This window comes from Cebidichthys violaceus, unplaced genomic scaffold, assembly GCF_023349555.1.
Source record: "Cebidichthys violaceus isolate CVI_PGR_0920_01 unplaced genomic scaffold, fCebVio1.0.p SCAF_229, whole genome shotgun sequence".
In the NCBI taxonomy this organism is placed as follows: Eukaryota; Metazoa; Chordata; class Actinopteri; order Perciformes; family Stichaeidae; genus Cebidichthys; species Cebidichthys violaceus.
The window spans coordinates 70,649-85,009 of NW_027176405.1; the positions used below are offsets into that span (position 1 = coordinate 70,649).

Below are 14,361 nucleotides of genomic sequence, written 5' to 3' on the forward strand. Positions count from 1 at the left end.
TGCTGTGTTTTGTTTACAGCAACTGCTCTTCTTTTCTTTTGTCTTTGTACTTTCAGCCTATTCCCCTATTGATAAGAGAAACGGACTGATTTACTGTCAATAAAGACGGCGTACAGCTTTCCTAAAATCGTTCGAAGGACTTTATCGGTGCAAGCTGTTTTCCTGAAGGGAGGTTAAAATCTGGGTAGCGATGATTACATGGAATATCCAGCTGAGCCTTGTCTGCCTGTAGTTTATCAAAAGGCTTAACCATTGCAGAGGGATGAGGAAAGAAACACTGCAGCAATAACTGTGCTGATCAATGTGCCTTCATCTTGACAAAATCCCAACTTTGGGTCGAAAAGATTATCTTCGTACCGAATATGAAGAAGGCACACGAGGAAATACACGGTTTCAGATCCGCGACGTAACAATGGAGTTAAATATTAAGGATGTTACATTTTCTGTGTGATAATTGAGCACCTTTCATTCTCTCTCTCTCTCTCTCTCTCTCTCTCTCTCTCTCTCTCTCTCTCTCTCTCCCGCGGTGCATTTCTCTTTGTCTCAGGGTGCAGTTTCAGGCATTGTCTCGCATTAGCCCAGACAACCCTTCACAGCCACAGGAAGTGCCTCACGATATCCGAGTATGGACTTGAATATGCTCTCTACAGACAGATCTTTCCATTTGTGTTTATGTGGGGTTGGCCATTACTGTCACTTCAGATCAGTCTCCTGTTTCATGGTTCACGTTAGGCCAGTTACCTTTAGTGCTGCGGTGGAGGCACACAAACATTAACGACAGATTTTGATGCTCGTAAAGACAGAAACTATGTTTGCTCAACATCATAACGTCCACTCTGGATGGGTAAAACACTCCCTCGCGTGTGCACAATACAGATTTACTCTTTTTCTCAAAACAGTTACGCGTACCCACAGGGAAACTTGTAAACACCGCGAGGAACGCTTGGTATTTCTTCTAAAAATCAGCGGGAAAATATCTTCATGCATTCAGACTGATAAGTTTCTGGAAATTCAATTCCACTTACTTACTCAAATTCCCACTCTGACTCAGCATATGTGGACTGCAGCAATAAGCCTCCCACTGGCCGACTATTGCATTCTGCTTCCCTCTGTCCTCTCTTTAGGTCTGCTTTCAGTGAAATACAACAATGACAGGCAGCTGATCTATCAAACAACAGCCTACAATGTTAGAAAAATAAACATTTGTGCTTTGTAGTCTCCATCACAGATCTCATCCTCCCCAGTTTTTCTCAAGCAGTGAACCCTCACTGGGCCTAATTATCCACCAGAACGGCTGGTGATAAAAAAAAACAACACAAACTTTTTGTATATTTTTATACAATATAAAGTACTGAAAGGGCCAAAATCACCCAAATCAATACCTGTTCTTCTGTTAAGGCACTATCATGTAGGGGGGGAGAGCCAAGTGTCATGATGGTTGAGGTTTATGCATGATTAATTATTCATATTTTATTGTGACTGAATGATTCGCCAGACATCAAGCATTTATTTTTACTGTTCTGTTTAATAATTAAAGCACATGCTTGTAAAAACACAGTTTTTCACTGTTGACTGAAAACCATGAATCTCCAAAATGAGGCGATTTGTTTTCGATAAACTGAAGGATTAAGGGTTGCTTTATAAACTGAAAAACTCACTTTTCCAGTGCTTGTCCACAAACAGTATATTTGGGTATCTGGAGCATCTACCAACCCACAAAATGTGAGATAAAACAACTCAGTCAGTTTTGTGTGTGCTGCCTAGATCTGAAAACATGTGACACAATAAACCATTCAGATCTGACTCACCTTCCTATGTCACATGCAGGCTCATTAGAATATACAACATACCAGATATATATATATATATATATATATATATATATATATATATATATATATATATATATATATATTGATCTGCTCACCATAACAGAGACAACATCTCATGGTGTATCACTACACACTTTCTAATTTGTTGAGATTTTCAGGCTGTAGAAGCCTGCCCACTCATCCACCCAGATTGAATTTCATCAAGAGGACAATGCAGAAGGCCAAAGAAGATGTCTGCTGCAATACCTGGACGTGTCCATGACAGTTGTCCATTTCAGCATTATGTCTTGACTAAGTCAAAGACGGTAAATTAAACCGCTCTGCTGTTTTGTCACCCATGAGCACACATAGCAGCCATTTACTGTGTTGTGTCTATATTAGGGACCGATATTTGGGGGAAGCATCTACCTTTTGGCTGCCCACCAACCGTCTGATTTTCATAGCAGTGCAGAGACTCCCAGAAGCAGCACTTTGACACGCTGGTGTTTTTCTGTTTGGTGTTTTCATACCCCGAGTGTTCGGCACAAAGGTGCGAGGAGGAGAGGCGCGCACACACACACACACCGACAGTAGTTTCATTCAAATGAGGCCGCACAGATCACGGTGTTGGTATTTTGGTGAAAGCTGGAACATTTATGTGGTAAGAATAGACATCCAAACGTCGGGTTTGTTTTTCCTTTTGGGTGGTGCAGCCTCACAGCTTGGTGATTCTGACAATAAGCACATGCTAAATCCTTCAGAGGAAGTGTGCAACGATTCCAAAAACAATGTTAATAATGTAACAGTTTTAATTAAACAATCCCAGGCAAGTAGATGTGATTTCAGAAGAAAAAAACACTCTGCAGGAAGGAAAATTAATTGGTAGTTATTTTTTTTCACAGGTGCTTTATACTGAAAATATGAAAGCCGTCTCCTTCAGTTACTGTAATTAAATTCCTACAAGCATCGGAAGGTGGCAGGACCGATATGTGTGATAAATCTGCATCCTCCAATTTGAGAAGTTGCCCACTGCTCACATTGATCCACTGTGTTTACGTTAAGTCCCGAGCAAACAACACCAGGCTCCTGCAGACCTCCACCAAGACTCCTGCACACATCAAACTGGTCGGTTTTGTGATAGTTAATGTGATAGTTAATGCACTGGACACAAACATTGATGCAATTATCACTCATTCCCTCTCTCGCTCATGGAAAAAAACGCTGCATTTCCATCAGGCGATATTCCCACGCGCCGTGGCCTCCTTTTTTCGTCAGGCAAAAATGGCATCTCGTTTGAAGTCCTGAAATGCATTTATAGCTGTGATATGATGTGACACAGAAAAAAAAAGCTGTTTATATTATTTATTTCTATAGCTTAGAACAAAGTGTGTGTAGGTTAAGCACAGTGGGTTACTAGAAAATTGGAAAATGTCTCTGGACAATAAAGGAAACACATGACGAATCTCTAACTCTGCACTTTCAATGTCTCCACAATTCCTCATTAAATGCTGCACCATCATCGTCTGTTGTTGTGCCTTATTATATTCACGTCTACAAACTCTGCATCATTCAGACATTATTTTTCTACTCCTCTCCTTTAAGTGGGCTGTTTTCAAAATGCCACAGCTGTTCAAAAGGTACGAGACCAGTAATGAGACGGGCTGAGAAGTTTAATGTTATCACCGCGGCCTTCAGTCTGCTTTAGCTCCTACCTAACTGTTTCAGAGTTTCTCATTAACTCACCAAGCACTTCCTTCCTGTAACTCCACAATGTCTCTCAAGAGTCTTTTATTAACAATGGCCACATAATCTGTTTATTTAAAGGGAAAGTGTGTCATGATGGGAAATACACTGATTTGGTCATTACCACTCTAGTCTCTGCACGCTAAATATGAAGCTAACGCTAGCTTAGCTTAGCACAAGGAGTGGAATCGGGGAAACAGCTAGCCTGGCTCTGTCCAAACGTAACAGAAAGCAGGGCTTCTCCAGTTTTTGTTGAGCTCACAGTCACCGCTAAACACCGTTAGCTCTGTTAGCACTTTGACGTTCTTGCACTGTTAACCCTGTTAGCACTGTTAGCTGCGTGGCGCCGTCTCAACCATCTCCATGTTGAGAGGCAATAGAAATCCTCCTAACCTCATATTTAGCACATTTTTAAGTAGGTATTGTGTGATGTTCACCGTCTTAGCTTAGCATGTTAGCACGCTAACATCTGTCAATTAGCTCCACAGTGGAGAATGATGGGGATTTCATAAACCAAAGACAAATTAAAGTGTGGCTCTCTCCCTCCACGTGTGTTGTAATCAACACCTCCATTAACACCATGTTATAGACCACTAACTTCCTGGAGTCTCCGCCAGTTGCCAGAAAAGTTCTGACCCAAACATATGTTCCGTCTTTGTGCTGAGCTGTGTCAACTGTTAGCTTCACATTTAGTCCGCAGACATGAGGATGGTAGGCCAATGATCTTCTCATCTAACTCTTGGCCAAAAATCGAATAAGAGTATTTCCCAAACTTTTCCTTCAACACCTGGCAAAAACTTTCTGGATCCCCAGAACTCATAACTGATTAATGCATCCAACAAGAATAAGACTATGATATTCAGTAAATTGTCAATAATGGAGTCAGTCCACACGATGTAATCTGTACAACAAAGGAAGCATATTTCAAACTACATTACTCAAAGAAAAACCTAATAAACAACACAAGACAATGCATCTAATGAACTCAAACTGATGGTGGCAACAAAGAGAGCGAAGCGGTTTTGATGTCCAACATTCAGTGTCTTCTTTTATCTCATAAAACATTCCTTTATTGATGGATGCAATATATTTCAGGTTGACAGCAAGCCCAGTTAATGGCTTGAATAACACAACAATGTTATTATTCATAATAAGTGCATAATGATAATAAATGAGCATTCATTACAGCCTACACAATATCCTGCAGTGATACATGACATCGGCGTCTGGTTTAAATCTTCAGAAGACAAGAAATGATGTTATTGTGATTATTTCATGAACTCTTGGCCTGTGGAGAATGTATAAATTGCATAGATGGAAGTGGAGTTGTCATATACAGATGAGCTCTTTTGTCTCCGGGCAGAAAGCAGTTTTTTTTTTTTTCCACTGCTAACCTTCATGGTGAGCATCTTAGTTCCAGCAGGAAATACATGAACTACAAGTCGAGAAAAGACAGTTCTTTCAAAACCTGACAGTGCGGTATTTGTTGCTGTCTCAGAGAAGTGGTGAGAGTTAAGTTACATGCTCTGTGGCATCCTGCCACTAAATAAAAGAGGTCTGTCCAGAACAGCCAGCTGTCAAGTGCACAAGGTTGTATTTGCTGTGAATTAAAAATAAAAACATCTTTAAAGTCTAACACATAATAAGGCTTCAACTTAAATATGCGTCAGACACGGTGTGCATTTACTGACTGTGCACCCTTTTCTTTTAGTTCTATTTAAGGTCTTTCATGCGATACATCTCCACATTTCAAGGACTTTCACGAAAACTAAGTAGCCCGTGTTTGACATTTTGGGAAAGAACTCGCATTTTCTTCTGCTATAAATCTTCAGAAGTCACAAGACACTTACGGCTCACACATTGTCATGGAAACTTTAGCAGTTAGGATTAGCTCGCAGAGAAGATGAGTTGCAGGTATGAAATATTTAGGCATTACACGGTGTCGAAAATATCTTTTTACTCCGCTACACGTCTTACAGATCGAGAAACACAACACGATTCATCCAGTCAGAGGAGAGCGTGTATTGTGCTATTTTTTTTTGTTCTTTCTCATGCTTAGGGCAACAGAAGTCAAAGCTAGTCACAGAAGCTGTAATGGATATTTTCTTCTTTCCGTTTGCACACTTCGTTTCCTTGTCTGTCGCTCTGTCCCCTGGAAGGCGATCATAGCTGGGACTGAATCTGAGAAAAACAACATAACATGAAGCTAAAATACAGTCCATCTCCTCCCTAGCCGAGTTAGCTGCCTCTGGACAGACACGGCCCGTGTCCTCTGCCTCAGAGCCCTCTGGTCAAACAACGTTAGGGCACGTGTTGTCGAGTCTGTCTGCATTTAATTCACAGCTTACTGCTTTAATAGCTACAGCCCCGTGCTCGCTGTCGAACCCAGGGGCCATTCTAGTCGGACTGTAATAGCTTGTACCCGAGATACAGTTTGTATCTCCTACAGATGAAGCAGGATGGACAGCCAGAGGTGCTGAGGCGGGGGGGGGGGGGGGGGGGGGGGGGGGGGGGGGGTTCATTTTCTCAACATGTAGCATGTTTGCCCACCTTCGCCTGTGTATACAGCCCGGTTAGTGAGCGATACGGTTTAGAAACACTCACTAAATCCTCTGTATCCCACACCTGGGAATACGAAAGCCTGTCCACACAGCAAAAGCCACACGTCATCCTACAGAGCAGGGCATCCTCCTAGGGGTTACAAGCAGAGCACACTGCAGTATATTGCAACACTATAGATGCATTTAAGCTAAGATATGTTTACGTTCAAGTGCTAAGAGGAAAAAAAGCAAGGGCATTTAAAAAAAAAAATGACCAAAGGCAATGGAGAGTGAGCGAATGAATGCATGAAGGTGAATAAAATAAAATTAAAGTCATTGCTCTCCGTAAGAACTGTTATGTACAATCAACAAGCAAACCAGACTGGAAGGCTACAGTCATACTAGCGGCTCTGTGAGGCTGTACTTCTGCTAACATCAACACGCAAACTAGAGATGCACCAAAATGTTGTTTTATTTATTGATTAATCACATTTCCAATTAGTTGATTTATGTAATGAGTCATTTATTGAATATTCTTAAGAATATTTCTTTTTAATTCCTAATTAATATAACAATTAATTCAGCCAACATAAATGTTCTGATTAATATTTCTATATTTTATTAAATCATCTGCTCTCAAACCAGATAAGAGAGCCTATTTGTCGGAGGGCTGATCAGTAAAGTACTGTGACAGTATTTTTACTTAAATACTTGACTTAAAACCTATAATGGGGCCTCCCATTATGGCATAAAAATGTGCAAGTCAGGGGATAACCAAGTCATAAGGATTGTTCCTCTTGGGGAAATGAATGAAACCATGAATTTTTGAATGAAAATCCCAATAATTCTGGAGATATTTCAGTCTGGACCAAAGTGTTGGAGCGATTGACACGGCCAAGAGACATGCTGTCGGAAAAGGGAAATTAATCTAGACAGGCAGATGGCTTGAATACCAACTGTATGTAAATGTGTGAATACTGTGGAGATATGTGTTATTCCTCTTCATGCCCGTGTCTGAGAAGCTGAAAAGTAGGTAATTCTGAAATGTAAGACCATTGGTATTCAGCTGCTAAACCCAAGTGGTAGCCATCTTTTTTTCCCCAACCTGTAGCATAATTAATGGGCCTTTAGTATTCTGTTTGCCAGATATGCTAAAAGAAGATTAAAGAATGCAATTAGAAATGACATAAATTATTGTTTTTTTACTGATTCCTAAAAGTCTAATACAATTCCACTAAAAAGTGGACAGTTTTGCATCATTCTTGTTCTGCACAGCCATAAAGGGACGGCCAGTATTACTACCGGCTATTCCATTTTCCATTTTAGTTTTGAAAACCATCACAAATTACCTGGAAAAAAAAAACTAATCAAGATGTAATGGAGAAACAAGGGACTTTGGTCCTAAAAATGATGCCACGTTTGAAAGGACATCTCCGCTGTGCACACATGATGCGCTCGGCAACGACAACATTACCATTTGAAGCTAGTTACGGCTTTGAGAGGGAGGCTGTTGGAGTGTGGGCTGTAAAAGACGGCCAGGTCTAGTGTTGGAAAAGATCTAATGATATTGGCATTAATTAAGGGACATTTTGTTCTCCACTTTTTATTCCTTTTGATCCAATAAAGTAGCTGTAACCGTTTCTAGATATTCTCATGTCATGCCAGAGAGCATCTACTTCATGTACTTTTGTAGTTTATCTTCTTGTATACTGAGGCACTAAACTTCTCCATCCAATTTCAATTTGCCCCATCCTGTGTCTGATTACACTGCTGAGCACCGAGATGATCAGCGACAAGCCCAAATATCTGCTTAATGAACGCTGAACCCCGGTGAGAAGTTTTGCCGACTGACTCTGCACTGTGATGATGAAAAAACAAAACAAAAGCCACGACTGAAGCATCTGCCTATGAAGCATAGACTTAATGCTCCATACTGCATTCATGACACTGCTCCACTAGCTTTTATTAAGTTTGTGTTTAATTAAGATGTGTGCAGATTGAAATATTCAAACGGCCTCAAACTGTACCTGCACAGCGAAAAAGCTTGATGTCAGTATAAACCCAAATGAGCCATATGGAGAGTTTTGCTGACTCAGTAAAACAAAAACATAAAGTTATAGGTTAAGGTATTGCAATGAGTTGTGGTCATGCCAAATGCATACGCCAAAAACGCTAAATCCTACCAAGTATATTTGTCTAATTACTAGTCAAAATATGTCATATAAGACAATCACATGAATAATAAATGTATAATAATAAATGGCTGAAACAAGCAAAAAAAACATCACATTACTGAAACTCATTTGATCCATTTTTATAATAAAGAAAATAGTAAAAACTGTACCGCATGAGGATCAGGTCATGAGTTCACGCAGGCACAGTTTCTACGAGTCACACCATAAATATCACAACTATATATAGTTTTTTTTTCTCTCTGCCTTCATTAAATTTTAACTTTGCAAGAATTGCATGTCTTTCAGCAACATTGTCACCTCAGCTTTGAGCACTGGCGCCATCGCAACAGTACGAAGTGTTGATAGACAGCGAGCAGCCCTGAGAATAGCATTCACACAACTTACTGAGAACTGAGAAGAGGATAACGATTCAGCTCATGTCGACGAACGCTCATGCATGGAAACAACTCACTCGTCTGGCCATATTCCTCTCTGGAACAGACATTTTCTTACAAAATACATCCGACAAGGTTGTTTTTTTTGGTGTCAATTTTGAAATCTATTTCTTTGCTGCTTTTTACATATTTTCGGCAAAGGTCAAGGTTACAATGATGGTTGATTAAACGCCCTTATAACATGAGCACTCTGTATTTATTCCCCCATCCACCAGCAGCTGGTGGATGGGGGAATAAATACAGACACAGGCCGGGCCTGGACAGATCTTTCTCCTTTATGAGATACCAGCACAGGTGGACTTTTAAGACGCCCTCCTTTTTCCACTTTTATTCTCTTTCTCAGTCCTTACCCATCTTCTAGTTCTCCTTCCCCGTGTCCCTCCCAGAGGAAACAGATATGAATGGTGATAAGGAGCCAGATGGGAGCCGCGCTATGAATCCAGACTAGAGGCAGTTAAAATTTAGAGGTCCATTGTTACCTCTGGAGGGAGATATTGATTGGCGCTGTGTGTTAAGTGAAGCATCAACACTGTGGCACTAATAGCAGCCGAGGCAAGCTCATAAATATTTAGCCTTCATCCTGACCTTTTTCAGCAAGTTATAATCTGCTTAAATGATGGTCATCTCATGTTCACTGCAGACCTAGGCCTAATTATATTAGTGTAGTTCATATTTTTGTTTTGTTCCACTCACCTGGATGCTATATAGGACCATAATAAAACGAGTATATTTAAAAAAGTTTAAAAATCAGACAAGCATCTTCATTAACCCGATGCTTTGAACTTTTCACAGTGTGTACTTGAGAATAAGTCAGTTTAATTCCAATACAAGTATAATTCAGTGTTTGTATTCTTTTTGTATACCCATTGTGAAATGATGCAATAAAAACAGACAGCGGCTTTAGAAAAAAAAAAAAAAAGGACATTTTCCTTTTGTGGTTTGAATTCGAAGTTAAAACAACAACAACAACTGCATTTCAGCGAGTTGCATCAGGAAACGACACCCTTCAGAGTTCAGAGTCAAATCCTGAAATTGAACAAGTAGGTGCCTTTCATGGTCTAAAAGTTGTCCATTTCAGTTTGGACCACAGTGTGCACTGAAACAGTGAGGAAAATACATTTGCAGGCGTCGTCATTAAGCCCCGCTTTGCAAAGTTCATCCTCGAGACTTCCGTCTTCGCTATCAGAAATGTGAATGCCATCCTCGTAACTTAAAGTGACAGGAAGAAGGCTTGCGGGGAGCAAATAGGGTTTAAGTAGCGTTAAGAGTTCTGTCTGTCCACAACATGTTAGTCTGTAAACAACAGGCGTTTGTTAAATCAGGGTTTGCCGTACCTGTCCCCAGGTCGGTGTGCTCCTGAGACATGTGCTGGCTCTGGTGGACCCATTCGCCGTTGCACTTGAAGAAGATCTGAAGAGCGGGCCGGGCTTGACACCGGAGCTTGATGGGGTTGCTCTTGACGATGTAGGCGTCGACGGGCTCCTCCAGGAAGTGGGGAAGCGTCCCGGACTGGCCATGCTGCGGGGCTTCACCTCGGGGACCTGAACGGTAAAATGAGAAATTCAAATGAGACTCCCAACGGAACGACATCTGGACAAAATGGAATCGAAAAGCGGGAATCATTAATCGACGACGGCAAGATGGCCGATTCCAACCGTCTCACATTTCTTCCCTGCCAACTGACCCTGCAGTAGAATGGTGTTCTCGACACACACACACACACACACACACACACACACACACACACACACACACACACACACACACACACACACACACACACAGGCAAAAACAGCTCAAAGCTAGCTCACTCTCCGACTTCCCCTAGCTCCCACAATCCCTCACTCTCTCGCTTCTCCCCCTGCAACCAGACCTCAACGAGCAGCCATTACTCCTCACAGCGACGTCTGCCTCGGAACAAATTGTTTTGGAGCACAACGTGAGAAATAACACAGCAACAGAACAGCAGCCCGTCCACACAGTCCACTCTCCGCCGCAGCGTTACGATACAAGAATTTACAGAAAGCGCACCGAGTGTTTCACATTTTAAAGAGCATGGACGATGCTACAGTTTGCAGAAAGCTAGGCTAGACTAAGATATTTATGAAAAATTATTCTTATTAATCTTTTAAGGGAAGATACTACAAATGAATGGGGTAAAAAGAATGTTACTAATACATATCACCACGAAACCTCCCCAGTTTATTACTTACATTAGGATTATTATTATTTGTACTACACGTTCTTCAGAAATGTTTTTAAAAATGAGGCCTCATCTTACTGAATATGTGCTAAATTGCATTCATTTCCACACCAGAAATCTGAACATCGGATGAAGCCAGGTCCAAAACTATATTCATATTTGCCATCTTTTTCAGAATAAATTGCTCTTTAAATCAGACTGTGACTGACATATAAACAAAGCCGCTCTGTAAGTACTTTCAGAATATAGAAAGGAAGGAAACTGTAAAGTTTGGTGTGAATAAGAGCAACTGAAGTGGAGATTTCTGGCTCTGAGTCTGAGAAAAGAAGCGTCCTTTAAAGAACTGCATTATCATATAGTATAGAGATCCTGCAGGTGAAGAGAGGACAACTTTAACGCATAGATCTCACCAGGAAACGTCCCCAGTTGATTCTCACGTTAAGACGTTTTGCAATACAATTTATGTAACATATGTAAATGAGGCGGTATCTAATGCAAACTTTTGGTGACTTGAGGAGAAATCTACAGACACAACTAGACAAAGTAGTAAAATAAAAACATAAATGTGGATTCTAAAAAGTTTTCTTTCCACTATTCTGAAAGAGGATCGTCATTATTCTGAGGAGTGGGGTGATTGAGCTCCTGGGGCATTTGTTAAGTGGTATCTCAACTGCACTGTTGGCTCAATGTGTGTCATGTTTTTCTCCTGTTTGGTGACAAATACCAACGGTAGAATTACAGTTTGGTGGGATGGTGAGAAATCCTGATTTTACAGGAGTTTTCAGGGGGGTGGGGGGGGGGTGGGGGGCGACTCTCTGGAGAACTGGCTGAGCTGTACGACACGACCAGAAACAAGTAGCACTTTTTTTCCCCCCATAGCAATGCAACCCGACTGTAGCGACGTGAAGTGGGAGTTTGACAACCACCGTGTAATGGAGAGCTGTGGCACGATTACAAAAAGCAGACGTCCTTTTTTTTTTTACTAGAAACACGACAAGAAAAAGGTAGTAGAAACGACTGGACTAAACATCTAATTGAAAGTGAACAAGATAGAGACGTCCTTATGTTGATCAGACGGATCCACAGTCGTCTCACAGAGACTTCTTTGATCTCTCGGATGTGTTCACCGAAGGCCGTTAATTCGGTTGAAGGATTCACAGACACACCGGCAACACATTTAACAGGCATTACTGCCTTCTCCCGCTCTGCGTCTGAGGTGCGTTTGAGTCAGCGCACGTTTCGTTGCCACTTCTGAGTGTAATTACACTCTGACTAATCCCCTCGTTTGCTGGAACCTCTTTTTCATGCAAGTGTGAGGGGGGTTTAGCGAGGCAAACCGTCCCGGGCCCGCCCCTCATGATCCCCCCCCCCCCCCCCCCCCCCATCCCCAACAGCACACTGTGCCGTTTCTCCACAGCGACGGGTGTAGGTCCTGAAAACCCCATCAGGATTAGAGAACCCACTCTCTCTTTCTCTCTCTCCGGCTAATCTAATCCTCCTACCTTTCCTGCCGGATGTCTCCTGATCGAGAGGAATAGATAAAAGAGACTGTGTGTGATTCCCTGGCTGTGAAAATCACGGCGCCAGCTCAGTGTTTCCTCTCTCTCTCTCTCCCTCCTCCCTCCCTCCCTCCCTCCCCCCCAGTGCGACACGTTCACGTTCTCTCCCTCGTTCCTGGAACTGAGGCTGAACAAAGAGACATGCTTTTAATTTCAAAATGACTAGCCCCCGGGCAAGCGTTTCTTGTACAACGGTGCTCCAATTTGTTTTTTGTGGCGCGCCGAGCATTGACACGGTGTGTGTTTTGTGTTTGGATGGCTGCAAAACACAGAGGCGAGTGCGCATCCAGGCGGTGATGGATGGCAACATGAATACACAAACACACCGCTGTCAGACAAAGCCACAGACCTCCAAGTAATGACTCATTTGTTAATAGATCAGGTATTATACTAATGCGCGCCGACGTGACAGTTTAATGCCACGCCGGCTAATGCCTCAAACATCCACCGGAGCAAGGTGTAGCGAAAGCTTTTGCCGGCTTTATTTCACAGTTGGTTGGTTCACTTTTGAATTTTGTACGCAGCAGGTGGGATGGTATTGCAGCAGACTGATTAGGCGAGACACAAGGAACGACAGTCTGGTGAGATTTAACCTCAGGCCGGTGGTGAGACACACAAGCACTTAGCCGTCTCTGGGACCAGCGGAACATCGTCTTTGCTTGAATGTGGATCCCGAGGTGCGACACCGATCGGTGACCGTTGGATGCCCCCTTCCGGCTCTGCAACCCTGTAGCGAGAGCACGCATATGGAAGTGAGATAACCGTTATCATGCGAGATGTGGCTGAAACCAAGCGGCCTGCAGAGCGCGGCGCCCGTTGATGGTTTCTGTTTGTCCGTTTCCAACGTCCTCCGCTCATTTACATCTCGGGCTGTTATCGCTTGGTCTGCGCACTCCCGGGGGAAAAAAAAAAAAAAAAAAAAAGGGCCAATGGACCAATTTCTCTCCTCTATGAGCTCCGCTGCTGTCATTCAGCAGACCGCTCTTCCCCTGCGCTTCACAGTTTTCACAGTGATCTACAACCAATGCCTCAGCCCGGCAATAACACACAAGGGGCACGGATACATCTAGCCCAGTTTGAGAGGGAAACAAGATATCACTGTCAAAGGCCTGAGTGATGGCTCTATCAGTCTGTCTCTCTCTCTTTCCCTCCCTCTCTCTCTCTCTCTGTCTGTCTGCCTCCAACACAAACATACTTCCGTCCTGGAAATGCGTTAGCGTTAGCTGCGATGCAACCTGTGAGGGGAACTCACTTCTCTTTTTTTTTTGTTCATTTCCTCAAGTGCAGCAAACGCTCCATTTCCTCGCATGCAAAAATTGAGAGCAACGGGTAAGTGTGGTCTCTTCTGTCAGTTCAATGTATTCATAGCTTTTAGTGGAAACCTAAAGGAAATGAGGGGGAAAGAGCCCCTCGCCGACTGAACTAATTTGGTAAAGCCTTCGGGTAATAGCACAGGCTGTTTCACACGGAGGCAGATGATTGCTGCTCCAGCACGCTCCGCCGTGATTTGGAGAGACCGAAGGCGAGCAGCCAGACTGACTGTTTTGCCAAATTCTGCTCCACTTGCAGCACACTGCAACCTCACATCCTGGCAGATGAACTCCTGTCCCGTATCCATCTCAAACACCAGCTGATCCGATCCTACCCAACCCTAGAAACACTGGGTCCCAACGGGCCACGCGTCCTCTTCATGCTGCTTTTTTGTTGTGTGTACGAGCAACCAGAGTGGGTGAGTACACCAGAGTGGGTACAATGAACCCCATGACATGGACCTCCTTTCCGATCTTGGAGCTCAGACTCAAGATCATGGCCAGCTGACTGAGCTCAGCCAGAGACGCAACAAGCCACCATCAGCAACCGCCAATGAAACTCCACC

The 14,361-nt window shown here is 42.8% G+C and overlaps 1 protein-coding gene across 1 annotated transcript in view; it reads right to left on the minus strand.

Annotated features, from left to right (window-relative positions):
* Positions 1–14,293, minus strand: part of LOC137878100 (netrin receptor UNC5D-like) — a 63,795-nt gene extending 49,502 nt beyond the window's left edge. Inside the window, exons 1-4 of the mRNA XM_068718216.1 lie at positions 14,200–14,293; positions 13,079–13,212; positions 12,429–12,501; positions 10,058–10,264 (exon numbers count right to left, since the gene is read on the minus strand). Of these exons, the coding sequence (XP_068574317.1) occupies positions 10,058–10,264; positions 12,429–12,501; positions 13,079–13,212; positions 14,200–14,293 (508 nt within the window). The remainder of the gene's footprint in view (positions 1–10,057; positions 10,265–12,428; positions 12,502–13,078; positions 13,213–14,199) is intronic.
* Between the last annotated feature and the right edge of the window lie 68 nt (positions 14,294–14,361).